Source organism: Fusarium redolens (assembly GCF_020744475.1).
Source record: "Fusarium redolens strain MPI-CAGE-AT-0023 chromosome Unknown BKA55scaffold_3, whole genome shotgun sequence".
Taxonomy (NCBI): Eukaryota; Fungi; Ascomycota; class Sordariomycetes; order Hypocreales; family Nectriaceae; genus Fusarium; species Fusarium redolens.
In genome coordinates, this window is record NW_025763666.1 from 1,479,895 (window position 1) to 1,493,945 (window position 14,051).

Here is a 14,051-nt window from a genome sequence, read left to right on the forward strand (position 1 = left end):
CCAAGTGGACACAAGTAAATTAAGAATAGAACACTATATGTTCGACTGTCTATCAATAACCTCGGATGTAAAACACATATCAGGAAGACAAACGAAACGCCAGCATATCATCGAAGCTATGCATTTTCAGCTTTTAATGCTCAAGGGATTCCTTGGACTGGGTATCTTACGAGCAAGCAATTGTTATTGAAGGATATCAAACCAATCCCTCTCGTCCGATCCGTTTTGACCCTTTCGACGCCAAAGCTGTCTCTCGACGTCCCATTCCCAGAAACGATGACCTGGGTGCGTGGCAAAATCATTGTTCTGGGGCTCATGGGCAATGTTTTGGTCTTCCACTAATTCAGGGGTACTTGGATGGGTGTCCGCTGAGGCTGTGTCCACAAGAGACCAACCATGGAATTGGAATCTGTGAGAGGGAGCTTGAGATGCTCCGGTTGATAACTCCCAGGCAATGTTTTCACTGGAGTCGGCCAGACTATCAGTGTCAGAAGGCTGCAACGAGGAAGTCTTCTCTCTGTGCAATTTGTCGTTGGACGGCATGATACAATTCTCATCTAAATCAGAATTTTTTGAGATACCATAAGATCCACGCAGGGAGTCAGTGTTGATCTTTGATGGTGTTCCGGCTTCTTTTGGCTCTGAAGCTATTGTTTTGTGATGGGGGAGAGGGCTTTGGGCTCTTGTGCGGCAGCGAGCCAATAGCCGCTTTAGAGTGTCTTGAGATTGTTGATTCTTAGGGATGATGCCTTGACTCTTAAAGTCTTCCCAGGTGTTGAATTGGAAAGCCAGAGCTTCCCCTGGACAGGAAGGACTTGTCCCTTGCTCTTCTGGTCTAGATCCCTGGGAATGTGCTGGGGGAGTGAGGTGGACACTCTGATACAGTTCCTCGGTGTTATCCCCAAGGACTAGGTCCTGTTCTAGCCCAGGAACGACGTGAACCTGGGTCGTCTCCAAGCCCTGCTCAGAGCCAGATAGAGTCCAGGAGATTTCTACCACGGAGGGAAACTCGGAAGTATGCTTTTCGCTTGTACCCAAAAGCTTCTCTGCTATCTTATTGGAGATGAGGCCGTAGTCTCTGCCATAGAGTATGGCACTGATATGCAGAGGGCTCTGGGACTTGTTCCTTCGCTTAGAGAGGTTTGGATCGTTGGCAGAAACTGGCCAGCAGTTAATGATAACTAGTTGAGTGAAAACATCCGGCATGTCTTCGATTGAGCGTGTAGTATAGTAGATTCAAGGTCTTGTTCTGAAACGAGTGAGTAGCCCCAGAGGGGATATGTGGATGGAAGGGGTCCAAGACTTGTAGACAAATATCGAGTGAGGCTCCAGTGTCAGACACATCACGGCAGTCAGCGGGGACCGAGGTTAGCAAAGGGAATTGAATTGACCTTTTAATATTGTAAAAAGTAGGTTGAATAGTTGTAGAAGAGTGACTGATACTAGCCAAGTCCAGTATACCAACGCCCGGTATCATAAGTAAAGGATGCATAACGTGAAGCGTTTTGATCAGCATCACTGTCTTGGGTAAAATCAGGCTGAGAGGGAATGTGGAATGGGGGAATTCCGATTGAGAAAGCCAGGTAGTCACCCACCTGTGAGTTGTCACATTCACCGATATCACATTGCATAAATCACACCAGACTGCGGAGCTAATGCAGAAGGCAAAGTGTGAAATACATACCGAAGGGCTCGAGTCCTCGAGTCCGGGCTTTTCTATGGGCAACGAGACGTCACTGGTGATAAACCCGAGTCAGGCCTCAGCTTCGAAAGTCACAATTCCCTAAATAGGGGCCTCCCTTACGGTTGTCTGACCTATAGAACCCTTGTGTATCATCTTGAATGTCCTGCTGCTGCTGTCTTCACTGAGTCATTGTTTAAGTAATGCTTTACTTGGCCAACTCGGCCAACCACGGCTCGATATCGCTCACTGAACAAGATGACTGCATAGATAGCATAATTCCTTGATTCTACAGCCAGGGTAGGATAAAAAAGAATGTCGCCTTCTTATAGGTGTACATCGTCCTCCTAGCTACGAGATATCACAGGTGTGCAGTGGGCATACTGGCTGAGAGAGCGTTGTCTTTGTAGTTTTCTCTGCCACGTATCGGGCATGTAAATTCCCATCATGGTACTGCCATCCATGTTCTTGTCGGTACTTGATGAGGCTCAACTGATCTAGTGCATGATAAGATCAAGGATTGAGGCCCTAATGTGAAGTTTGATATCCTGTTCCGCTGATTCTTCTTTCATTTTGTCTAACAGCGATTGCTTGGAGCCCTCACGTTGACTCGAATCTTCTCCCGTCTCTACTGGCTTAAGCTTCTCTCAGGTACCGTCGAAACTCCCACTAAGCTGGCCATACTTAAACCTCACCACGGTGAAGACAAGTATCAATGTGGAGATGCCGGCGCAAAGATCTCATAATCCTAACAAAATATCATTGAGAAAAAGCTGCAGAGGTCTCCTACTTGGACCACTGGCGAAACGCTTGAAGCCTTCACGCGCTGAGCTACAGAAGGTAGAGAAAGAGAAGAAGCGAAAGTCACGCCCCCAAGCACCAACATCATCGTCGTTATCGGCAGCAAAAGCTTCGACATCTTCCGGAGCAAAAAGATTCACAGCCGTCGCTACAAATACAGATTTATTACTAGAAGCACCAGGCCCTCCTTTAGGGATTAACGTCGAAAGCCCAAGAGCTCAAGATCAGACGCTCATTGCTACCACCCAAAGCAATATTGACAAGTCCAACAGCATTGCCGTCGACCCTGAGTGTCAAAATCAGGCACAAAATCTTTATACGTTTGACTACAATACTCTCGCTACCTCGTTCCCCTATTCTGCGCCGTCTTTATTACCAACATCGGAAGGGAACGACCAGTGCACTGCCCCGAGCTTTGCCTCCTCTATCATCCAAGCATCGGACTTGGAGCTTGATATCAATGCCAGCTTTCTCCCGCCAGAGCCAACCCAGACTTTCTCCTGGACTGAATTTTGGTTTGTGCTTTAATATCTTTTGCATCCTTCTGTTTTACTAACATACTTCCCAGTGCTCCCTCTATTCAGAGCCCTCTAGTACCAGAGTACACCCAAAACTTTGGTAACCCCTACGGCTTTACTTGGGCTTCGAACATGGGAACATCTCAGCCTGCCCAACATAATATCACACAAGACGTGCAGCAAGGACCACCACCATCTGCTCCCAATATCTCCTCTTCCTCTTCTGCTGGACAGGAGTTGAATCTAGTCAAAGCAACATATGATGGCGGCTATTCAACCCGCCAAGTGGTCGAATTCGATGGCAGGTCGGATCTCAACTTCATAGCCCAAAGTTCTGTTGACATACTCCAACGTTCATCTTCTATACAAGTTATTAGTGTCCCACCAGGCATCGGCAGAAAGACACAATGTCCCAACGGGGCATTAGTCAACATCGAACGCATCTTGTACGCCTGGATAGAGTTCGAATCTCCTCACCTTCCCTTCCCCCCTACTCGAGTATACTTTGTTGTGTACGATGACTTCGGGGGTGAGGCTGGGATTCATATGACCCTAGGCCATGATTGGACTACCAGAATCAAGTAGGCCTATCCATAAGTTGGCTGCCATGGCCAACTATAGACTCTCATACGTTATAAGCTCCGCGTTGCTGCTACTGAGATAGGCGCAGCTTCTATGCGGTAGTATTCCCATGGTTGATTTGCAGGATTTCAACCCATGAACGCTCATACTTTCCCAGCGGAGCCCTCAGTGATAAGAAGGCGTCCGCAATATTGTCCAAGTTGTTGGGTGTTGAGCTGGCTCGGTGCCATCATGGCTCCGAGAGTACCCTGGTCTCTCTCTGATTGTCGTTCTTTACATGGTATCTGGTTTCATTATTTATGTTCACTCCTTTATCATGGCGCTCGAGATGCTGCAGTTTTTGGCTTCGCCATATCCAGCTCAAAGCTTATGCCTTACAGAACTTCGTGTCGAAGGATCACGACAGGATTGTTTGGGGTGTTTTCTCTTGTACATGACATGTTCGTACGGTCTTTGTCTCTGTGGCTTGCAGCTTCTATTGTTTGTCGACAAGAACGAATATTTGGCGTTTTGTGATTTTGGCTGTTCATCAGTTAATTGTATGGTTTGAGACACAGAATGAAATATCACCATACACACAAATTCGATTTCGATGCCTGTAATACGAGTAGAGTAGTTCAGTAGCAGGAGATTGTTTGAAGGAAATGGAAACTGATATGTTTATGTGCGTACCTGCCTAGACCCAGGCGGAAGTAGGACCCGCTATGACGCTCGAAACCACTAGCATTACCTAGGCAGGCACCACCAGTAAGCACTGGCTGACTCACTGTTAGAGACGTATAAGTTTTTTCCTCTTCCTCATTCAAAATCTTTCATGGTATAAAACCGAATAAGAACAGAATCAAGGTCATTCAATCTGTTCATATCAGTTGAAGCCAAACTTCAAAACTCGGTTGACCCGAAAATCCTGCTACAAGCTGAATCAGGGAAAAACTGCATCGCATCATAACCACATAAAAAGTCTCCGGCGAAATGAAACTATGATGGATAGAACATCTCTGGCAAGTCTACCAGATGATATTGTTCTCGATATTGTCGAGCATCTCGACACAGCTCGTGACGTAGCTCACGTCTCAGCCTTGACAAAGCATCTCCAAAGTCTCATACGCCAAGATGGCTGGCGTACTTTCGTCAAGACCCGATTTCCCTCCCTGCAAATAGATACAAATTCAGAGACTCGCTGGAGTTCTATTGCAAATCGCGCAGCCTACCTGGATCGCTGTTGGGAGAAGCGCGGTTTCTGGGTCAATGTGTTGTATGAAAAGAAGAATCAGCCAGAGAGGTTCCAGCGTCGAGTTGCTGGAAGCCAGTCAGTGCTGTTCCATTCTGTTCTCGATGCGCGACTTATGTCGTCGCTGAAGAATGAGGTTATTGCTGCGGGCGTGGGCGAGAATCTCATGGTTCGCATAAAACCTGTTGATGGACAGCAGGATACCTGGCATCAGGTCGGTGGCCATGATTATGGATATCGGGCTGGTACTGGAGATGTAACAGCAGTGTCGGTCATAGAGAATTACGGGATACCCAATATTGTTGTCGGGAGGGCCAATGGGGATATCAGCATACACTCTGGCGAGGACGAGTTTGCAACAGTCGCAAGACACTTGAACCCAGCAGACGAGGCACTTCTGAACCATGCTTCCGATCCCATGAGGAAATCCCCAGGCCAAGTGGCAGTCTCATCATTGCAGTGGCATCCCGAGACGAATCTCCTGGCAAGCGGGAAAGGCTCGGTGCTGACTCTCTACAATCTCAGTATGTCAGATGACCGAGTACTGAGCCCTATGGATTACCATGAATTCTCCAGCAGCAGTCCCGCAGATGAGGCGTCACTCCTGCGCAGTACCAAGTTCATAAGCAAAGATATCATGGCTTGCGCTCTAGGCGGAACTCGAAATCCTCTGCGTTGGGGACAGCTCACACCGACGGGCTTACAATTCTTCAACTCTCCTAGTAACTCCAGGCACGTAGACGATGCTTCAAGGTTGATAAGTGCAGGGGGAACCAGTGAGAAGACCACAGTTCGAGCAATCGAGCCTGTTAGAGGGGGAAGTGAAAATCTTCTTTTGAGTGCATGGGACGATGGCACATATAGGCAAGTTTATCTCATAAAACGTATGGTCAGCTGTTAACCCTTTATTCAGACTCCTAGATATCCGAACACCTTCATCACAAGACGCAGTATACCGTGATCGCTTTCAACCCTACCAAGCAGGTAGTTCTCTCCTCGTGTATGGTACAGAGCGCTTCGTATCCGGCAGTAACACAGCACCGGATATTCGTCTCTTTGACTTCAGATACCCAAAGCCATATCATCACACAACTGCTCTTCCATGCTCGCCACAATGGCCCTTTCCCAGCCAGAAGGATGATCACATTATGAAGCAAGGATGGGCGCCAGAGCATCAACCGCAGAAATGCGATTCTCAAAACGGGGTGTTGTGTTACTGGCATGGAGCTTCAAGACGAAACTACTGGCGTCCTGACGCTACCATTCATATTGGTAGTCCCACATACGACAGGATCTATTGTCTGACCAAAGCGTCCGATCTTTCAGACACCATATACTGTGGCGTTCGCGGTGCGATTCTCGAGATGAATCTCCATCTCACGGAGGACACGGTGAATAACCATAACCAACGAACTACTCCAACGGATTGGAGCATGGGAAGACCCGGAGGCAAAATCTCACTGATCGAGACAGGCGTGAGCCTCACCCAGACGAAAGAATGGTCTCTCGATAACCGCGGTGTTCCTGACCTCGTCGTTCAGCAGCCTCGCCCCCGAAGACGAATAGAATTATCAGATGAGGAAAAGAGGCACCGTCTGGACTATGCGTTTCATAGACCGTAGGATTTCGAAGACGCAGAGGCATAAAATTAGAGAGAGCGTACTCATTCATAGACAGGTTGCAGTTTCTAAAATCGCTCGCAATTCTTTCTTCGATAAACATAAACAGCATGTCTTTATACAAGCTCTAAACCAAATCTCGCAAGTCTAGTATCCTCTAGCTCTATAACTTTGACTCAGGCACCAAAAGAGCTAGTCTCTCTTTCAACGCCGTCTCCGCCTCCTTCTCAATTCTGTGAACAAGCGCATCGCATGTAGGAATATCGTGAATCAGGCCGATAACCTGGCCAGTTGTCCAAACCTGCGAATTGTGTTAGTCATTGCATCCTCGACTCGGCTTAAGGTATAAACTTACGCCGTATTCAGTATCGCCGTTTACGAAAACCTCCTTTCCTCGCTTGCCGCTCACAAACGGCGCAATCTCGGCAAATTCGCCCTTCTCGCTCTTCTTCTCGACCTCGAGAGCCTCCAGGGCAACCTTGTTCTTGAAGAGTCGGGTAGTGTTTCTCCATCTTCGCATGAGAAGTGTCGTGTCGGTCTCGTCCGCGCGCACAATCTCCTCCTTGACCTTCTGATGCACTGGAGCCTCAACCGTGCACATGAATCGCGTTCCCATGTTTACTCCAGAAGCGCCGAGACATAGCGCGGCTGCGAGTCCATAACCATCTGCAAAGCCACCGCTGGCGATGAAGGGAACACCGAGGGTTTGACGGGCCTTGCTGAGCAGGATAAAGTTTGTAATGTCGCTCTCGCCAACGTGTCCGCCGCACTCGAAACCGTCGATACTGAGGAAATCGACGCCGAGCTTGACGGCGCTCTGTGCATGGCGAATCGTGGTGCACTTGTGAAGAACAATGATGCCAGCCTTCTTCAGCTGCGCAATAACAGGTCCGGGGGAGTTTCCCGCCGTCTCGACAACCTTGATACCCTCGTCGATGATAGCCTGGGCGTAGGCGGCGTAATTCGGGGGCACCATGGCGGGAAGAAGGGTGATGTTGACGCCGAAGGGGTTCTTGGTGAGGGTGCGGCAGCGCTGGATCTCCTTGCGCAGGTCTTCGGGCGTGGGGAAGATGAGGGCGGTGATGATGCCCAAGCCGCCGGCATTGGAGACAGCTGATGCGAGGTCGGCGGTGCCTACGTGCATCATACCGCCTTGGACGACGGGCACTGGAGATGGTCAGTACGAGAGTGAAGAGCGTGGAATTGGGTGTACAAACCTCTAATGCCGAGTCGCTTGGTGAGTTCTGTCGCAAAAGGCATGATGGCTGACTGCTGATGGTTGGTGGTGAAGAAATGACTGAAGATAAGGTGAAAGAAGAGAAGTGTAGTAGAAATTCTACGTCTATGGTATCTATATCTATGAAATATTATCAAGCTCACATAAGAAACAAGTCAAAGAAAATGGCCCGAGGCTGCTTGTCCAGAGACGTACGTACGTGACCATTCTCGCTCGGTATGTCCCTAAAAAGGTGCCGAGGTATGATGCAGGCTGGTCTCCACTAATTTCCCCACACTCTTAGCCTACAGGAGTCGGCTCGGCCCCTCCTTTCTTCACATGTGGATGTGGATCTTGCATTCAACTCAATCCAAGATGGATCTTGCATCTTTGAATTTTGCGGGGAATAACCAACCGTTGCAGACTAATCTTGGGGAAACACAAGACTTGAACAGAATCTTAAGATTGACTCTAGATCATCCTAGTCTCGTGACAAATAGCTAGCATGGCTCTTGTGGTCTTATCTTAGGCTTTACTTCACATCTCATGTTACATCAAAAGATTCATAATAAAAGACTCTCTCTTGTAATCACTAGTGTAGCTGGCATTGAAGCCACTAGAACCGCTTCGGCCCTTCATATCAAACGCCAACTTCATCAAAATATGCATGTCCCACCAATCAACACAATCAATCATCCATAAAACGCCGTATGTATACAATAAACCATATCGTGGACCATCATGATATCCCTCGTTTTCCCAGCCAGGACCAGCATCTTTCAGTAGATGGGGTGTTAAAATCTTGCCTATTGTCCATATTCCCTCAAGCCAGACGCCCAAAACCGCAATATTGTCGTTTCCTTCAGTACCATTGCTGGTAGTCATGTCATTCTGCTAGCCTGCCGTCTAGTCGATGCCCTTTTAGTTGATGTTTGGTTCCAGCAACCGAACCGGTGGACTTCTGTCTCTCGGCTTCTCGATCAGATCAGCGTATGCATCGAGACTCTGGCCCATAACTTTGACAATCTCAAAGATATGTGTTCCCTTAAAAGTCTCTGCCCAAAGTCGCACAACTGCAACAGCGAGTTGTCGCAATTTGGCACTGTCGCTTGATGGCACCTCATTCTGTCCCGAGAGTGATGGGTCGATTGGCGGAACCGCAAATTCAGTCTCATCAAGCATCCGTCCAACCATATCCAACAGGTTTTTCTCCTCGGGTGAAGCGGGAGCCTCGTGCGGCCCAATCGCCGCAATCGTGAGTAGCCACTTGGATACTAAAATGGCACATTCAAAGTTGCACACTATGAGATTAAAGTTTAGGAATCAAGTCAAGACATTTTCAAGGGGTCAAATCATGCAATGAATGACTTACATGAATGTTGAATGCTCCATTCGGCCGACTTGGTTCTGGCTACGTAGTTGACGCCAGCCTTAACCAGCATCGACAGGGCGTGGAATGCTTGGAACACTGCCCGGTGCAGTCTTAGACTCCGTACTAGCAAGGGGGTCCTGCTCAGCGCCGACGCCACCAAAAGCGGATCCCGGGTCTCGAGCGCGGTTGAGGGAGTGACATCGGTATAGAGTCGGATGTAGGCTTGTCGCAATAACGCTGTGGCCGTGTAGTCCAAGGTTCCTCCCACATTCGAGTCCGATACGTTGTAATGTCCCGATTCCGCTGCCCTGAGCTGATGCTGATCTTCAAAACTCGTCTGCCATACACGCAGTGCTTGCGTAACCTCCTCGACATCTTCGGGTTTCATAGTTCGGTGAATGTTATATGGTAGACCAGTTGCGAAAGAGGTCTGCTTCAACAAGTAGATATGCTGGATGAGGGCGTGGATGAGAACATAGCTTCCCAGTGATGACAAATGTTGGGGAAGTCCTTGATTTGTTCTGCCAAAAAGTCGTGAGAAGGCGTCATGGAGGGTGAGCTCGATCATCGGTGTCGACTGTCGCATTTCCTGCCATTGCCAAGCTGTCTCAGCCCTCCAAAGCTTACCTCTTTGGGGCAGCAAGAGGTTCAACTCGGATGTCAACAACAATGGCGGCATGTTGTAGGCAATGCTGCAAAGATTGAAAAAGCAATAAGCAACGAGCTTCGTCCTTGTGGCTGTCTCCAGTCGAATCCAGGTTTCCCAGTCATTAACAGCACTCTGGTTGACTTCCGCCACAAGACCTTCTTCTCGTATCAGAATTGCCAAATTACTTTGCAGTGATAGCGCTTCATGAAGGATGGTTGGCACACCCCAAAGACCGACAGCGAATAGAAGTAGAACTGCTTGGATAGTCTCAATCCGAGCCTGGGGAGTATTTGGAGAACTAAACACAGTTAAGATTGAACTTCAGACAGACCAAGATGAGACTTACTATGGCTCCCGATGAGTATCCTGTGTTGTAGGTCGCTCTGACTGTGCAGATGCAAACGAGTGGCGATATGTGGCACTTGGCGAGGGCCTCGTAGAATGAGGACTGTAAGCAGAAGCAGTCGGTAATAAAGCATGAACCTCCGAGATGCGCCTTCTTCGAATCTGCTCCATCGCGACGGCTTTGGCAGCATACCAAAGGGCATAGCCTCTATTCTTCTCAAAGCGATACTGGGCTCCCACGGCAAGAATAGCAAGCAACAACTCGGGAGCGGCCTCGGCAGGTGAAAAGGTTGGAAGATGAAGGAAGGGCAGATGCTCGTGAAGTCCGCTGATATATCCTTCCAAGAATCTGGTCAATGTATGCCTCGACGGGAACACAAAGTCATTGGGTAAAACAGCGGAGAACTCCTCCAATCTGTTCTTGATCACAGTGTGGTCGGATACTGAGATGCGAAGAGCTGACTGTCGTGCTGCTTCGTCAATACCTCGAGCGGCAGGGTCTGCAGGATCTCGGGCCTCGGTTTGCATCGGAGGGAAGCGACCTGGCAGAAAGGACGATTTTGATGATCTTCGCTGAGTAGGTCCTCCTTGACTCCGGGAATACATCATCTGCTGTTCGATTTCAAAATTTGGAGGTAAGAAATGTGAAGAAGAGGCAAACTCGTCAAGGAAAGGATTGTAATCATCATAAGAGCCAGTAGGGGGTTGTTGAGGCACATATCCGGATCCCAGAGGCTGATCTTCCCGGGGTCGCTCCGTTGTGTATGCGACGATAGACTCTCCATAGCTGCTCTTTCTTCGGGACTCTGGTGAATGTGGTGGAAGAGGCGCTGCATTGACATTTCTCTGGACAGGTGTCACTGAGCTCGCGAGGGCTGCATCAGATAGGAGATCAAGATTACAAGCTGCAGTTCGGGGCTGAGTCCGAGGATCCTGAGGGCCTTGTTGAGTATTTGGAGGAGGACCATGGTGAAATTGTTGTGGCTGCGGCAGTGGTTGCTGTGGTGGCGGAGGCCGCGATACGTTTAGATGTTGCTGTCCCAGAGCCTCATTGCTTATCTGGCCTTCTGAGATGGAACTCTTATGTGAAGCTGAGGATGTATTGGACGACAACTTCCTTGGTCGGTTGTTGTCCTTGCTACCTTCATTTAAATGCACGAGCTTCTCGTGTCTGACGAGGAGATCCCTGATATCCATGTAAGCATGTGTATTTGACAACAAAACTGCGGTGACAGGAGAGTCCCAGCTGGGATGGCGCATCAAAGGAAGGAACAAAAGAGGACGAGCGGAGATGACAAGATTTGAAAAAATGGGTGGATGAGTGAGTGGTGAGTACTGTTTATGAGTGCCAGGTGGGACGGCATGAGAGACGGGGTATATAGCGTAACTAGAGGAAACGTACCTTCGTCCGAATGTCTTCCCGCAGCGATCCCAACCACATGAGAATGGCTTCTCCTTGGTATGAGTGCGCTCATGGCGTTGAACATGTTCGACACGTCTACACGTCAGAAGATCTCATCAGCATACTACTCTGACTCTTGTTCAACAACAGATAACGAACCTGAACCGCTTGCTACAGTACTTGCAGGGTAGGGTCTTGGGCTTTGGTTGGCGAACTTCAGTAGCCTCTGGCCCGACGAGGGGAGGAGGAGGACCAGGAAGTGGACGAGGAGGGCCCTCCATAGACTGAATGGCAAGCATCGTGAAGGTGAATGCTCAAAGAGCAAGTCCTTGATTCAGTTTCACGCCTGATGCTTGATATCAAAGTGTGGGGATGAGAGAAATGGAGGAAGGAGACAGAATAGATAGATAGCTAGATGGAGATGGAGAGAAAGATTAGGATTTGGACCTGGATTTGGAGCTGGGGAAAGATAGATGCAGGCAGATTGCGGGGTGCGTTAAGGGTAGAGCATGGCATGTGGAGGAGAAAATAGACGGTGGCCCGTGAACTGCTACTGTAAAAAGGAGGGTTGCTTTTTGGTTTGTCTTCCGCGGGAGAGACGGGGTGGATAAGAAGAAGATGGGGGGATGGGGTGGGCGGGAAGAACGGGGGAGGAGAAACGAAGTACAGTAGGAGTTGACTGGGGTTCGATAGAGACGCCTAAGCAAGCCAAGCCTAAGCCAAGGATAGTGAATGAAATCCAAGGAGCTGGATGGGATGAGATGGAGTGGACAAGGTCAAGGAAGGTCAAGGTCAAGCCTCAAAAAGACGAAAACACCCCTTTCTCTTTAGCGCTTCCCCTCTCGTGCACTACATTCAGTACAATACTGCACAATATCTCGGCTGTTTCCCCCACTCGAGCCGGTAACCAAGGTAAGGTCGGTACTGAGGGTTGTTGGTGTTGAGAGCGAGTATGTACACCTAGAGTATATGTTGTGATTTGCTTTGCTAGGCTGTGCTAGGCTGTGCTGTGCTGTGCTTGTTGCACATCACCGTCCTTCCAGATCTTATCAAGTTTTGTCGTCCTTGTGGTGGTCTACTTGTGATTGTGGTTGCAGTATGAAGAAGGTGAGCAGCAACGCTGAACGACGTTCTCGGAAGACAGCTCCGGGACTTGAATATGGATATTGCGTATGTCTATCACTGTCAAATCCTCGAAGCGTTGAAATCCTTCTCAATCCCCCAGGTCAATTGATGTATAATTTTTCAATCGGGGAACCAGCCCATGTAAGCGTGAACGGCGGACAATGTGAACGTGAAAGAGGAGAAAATGGGAACTACAAGTGTCCAACTAGGTAAAACGTCAAAACCACGGAGAAGTACCGCTCATCAAGCGAGGAGGGGTTTTGCCCCGTACATGGAGAAGAGATGGAGAACTCAGAATGGCTGGTGTGTGTCAAGTTTACGGTGTAAGTCATCGCATCGGCGAGACACCCGAGGAACTGGCACTGACACCGGGATCGGCCAAGATGGAGTAAATGTGGGTTCATAACGAGATAGTACATTCGCATGGCCTTCAGTACCGTGTTGGAGCGGCATTTCCCATCAAATGCATTGTCCCTGTTTGTTGGGGGTTGGTAGTAGCCCAGATGCTCGAGGACATACGCAAAGGCCTCGACTCAAGTCAACCAAGAGCTTGCTGGAAAGTCATGTCCCTGGTAAACGACTCAACTCGGCGGTGGGCGGAGTACACCGAGTAAGGTGTAGTGCCTGGGTTTTGTACCTACTGCAGGACAGCTTTAGCATTCGGTGCCACGTAGATGCGCTCAGAGAGCAAGACAACAGGGGCGTGGAAGCAGAAAAGAGCGACCAGACGTGGCGAAACAGGGCGAGAGGGGAGAGAGGAGACAAGTCCAACAGGAATGGTGTGGCAAGGTACGTATCCGCACTGAGAGTTGCAGTACGGATTGTGCGTAACTGTACATAGCACCTAGGACAGTCCTAGGTGCTGTGTCGGTTCGGATAACGCTTGAGGATAGGTGTAGGAAAATCCTCGGGCTGCTACTGCGACCCTCAGGTCCGACAAAGTACATATGACGGCGTAGCGCGGGCGCAAGGGCCAGGGCGGGGAAATTGGAGGTGATAAACTACTAAGAGATACTTGTAGGACTTTGTGAAGACATCCCTGGGTGAAGTGGAGCTGTCTACCTTGGCTTAGCATAGCGTTCCTGATCGTGCCAAGCCTCGCTGTAAGAATCAGGAGTCTGGATTGAAAGTCGGGCGAGATTAGGCCGAGAGTAATATATTGTTCTTGAAGATGGCATAGATGTCAAGTTGCCTTGTACGTAAAATGATTGTAACTTGGACAGATTTGACAGTCGACACTATTCCCTATTCTCAACTCAAACAAAAGTGTGGGTAGTGTGAGTGGACAGCATCAATCTGTGGGAATGGATCTCCAAGGAGCCACTGGATCTGCCCAAAACGCAAGCCACAAAGCGGCAGAGAGACAAAGAGTATGTAGGAAAAAGAAAGGAAAGTCAGCCAAGAAGGCATAAAAAGCATTTTCAAAAGGTGATCACAATGCGGGAGGGTTCTTAAGACTTGAGTACTGTCCAGTACTCCTCCGTACTGGCGAACGGACAGAGACGGCATA

At 49.0% G+C, this 14,051-nt stretch overlaps 5 protein-coding genes across 5 annotated transcripts; 2 read left to right on the forward strand and 3 right to left on the reverse strand.

Moving 5' to 3' along the window:
• Positions 1 to 183: 183 nt before the first annotated feature.
• Positions 184 to 1,206, reverse strand: BKA55DRAFT_503358 (uncharacterized protein; the record flags this gene model as incomplete). The annotated part of the gene is made up of 1 exon (XM_046187002.1): positions 184 to 1,206. One exon carries the CDS (start codon positions 1,204 to 1,206, stop codon positions 184 to 186), a length of 1,023 nt encoding a protein of 340 aa, XP_046053890.1.
• Positions 1,207 to 2,404: 1,198 nt separating this feature from the next.
• BKA55DRAFT_685634 (uncharacterized protein) lies at positions 2,405 to 3,585 on the forward strand (the record flags this gene model as incomplete). Its single annotated transcript, XM_046198823.1, has 2 exons — positions 2,405 to 2,997; positions 3,051 to 3,585. The coding sequence occupies 2 exons, from the start codon at positions 2,405 to 2,407 to the stop codon at positions 3,583 to 3,585; spliced, it is 1,128 nt and encodes a 375-aa protein (XP_046053891.1).
• A 790-nt stretch (positions 3,586 to 4,375) lies between these two features.
• On the forward strand, positions 4,376 to 6,435 carry BKA55DRAFT_660680 (uncharacterized protein; the record flags this gene model as incomplete). Its single annotated transcript, XM_046197558.1, has 3 exons — positions 4,376 to 5,549; positions 5,735 to 5,797; positions 5,890 to 6,435. Exons 1-3 carry the CDS (start codon positions 4,563 to 4,565, stop codon positions 6,433 to 6,435), a joined length of 1,596 nt encoding a protein of 531 aa, XP_046053892.1. The 5' UTR covers positions 4,376 to 4,562.
• Positions 6,436 to 6,595: 160 nt separating this feature from the next.
• BKA55DRAFT_590530 (uncharacterized protein) lies at positions 6,596 to 7,692 on the reverse strand (the record flags this gene model as incomplete). Its single annotated transcript, XM_046195106.1, has 3 exons — positions 6,596 to 6,733; positions 6,788 to 7,599; positions 7,650 to 7,692. 3 exons carry the CDS (start codon positions 7,690 to 7,692, stop codon positions 6,596 to 6,598), a joined length of 993 nt encoding a protein of 330 aa, XP_046053893.1.
• A 532-nt stretch (positions 7,693 to 8,224) lies between these two features.
• Positions 8,225 to 12,045, reverse strand: BKA55DRAFT_558033 (uncharacterized protein). Its single transcript, XM_046191845.1, has 5 exons — positions 11,576 to 12,045; positions 11,417 to 11,512; positions 10,016 to 11,200; positions 9,021 to 9,967; positions 8,225 to 8,949 (listed from the first exon to the last, which is right to left on the reverse strand). Exons 1-5 carry the CDS (start codon positions 11,713 to 11,715, stop codon positions 8,570 to 8,572), a joined length of 2,748 nt encoding a protein of 915 aa, XP_046053894.1. The 5' UTR covers positions 11,716 to 12,045; the 3' UTR covers positions 8,225 to 8,569.
• Between the last annotated feature and the right edge of the window lie 2,006 nt (positions 12,046 to 14,051).

Excerpts from the sequence above, each read along its gene's own strand:
- BKA55DRAFT_558033 (XM_046191845.1), bottom strand. The coding sequence starts at position 11,715 with ATGCTTGCCATTCAGTCTATGGAGGGCCCTCCTCGTCCACTTCCTGGT. Across the intron at positions 11,201-11,416 it reads GGGAAGACATTCGGACGAAG|GGATCTCCTCGTCAGACACG; the intron begins GTACGTTTCCTC and ends CATGGATATCAG. Across the intron at positions 9,968-10,015 it reads GATACTCATCGGGAGCCATA|TTCTCCAAATACTCCCCAGG; the intron begins GTAAGTCTCATC and ends AACTGTGTTTAG.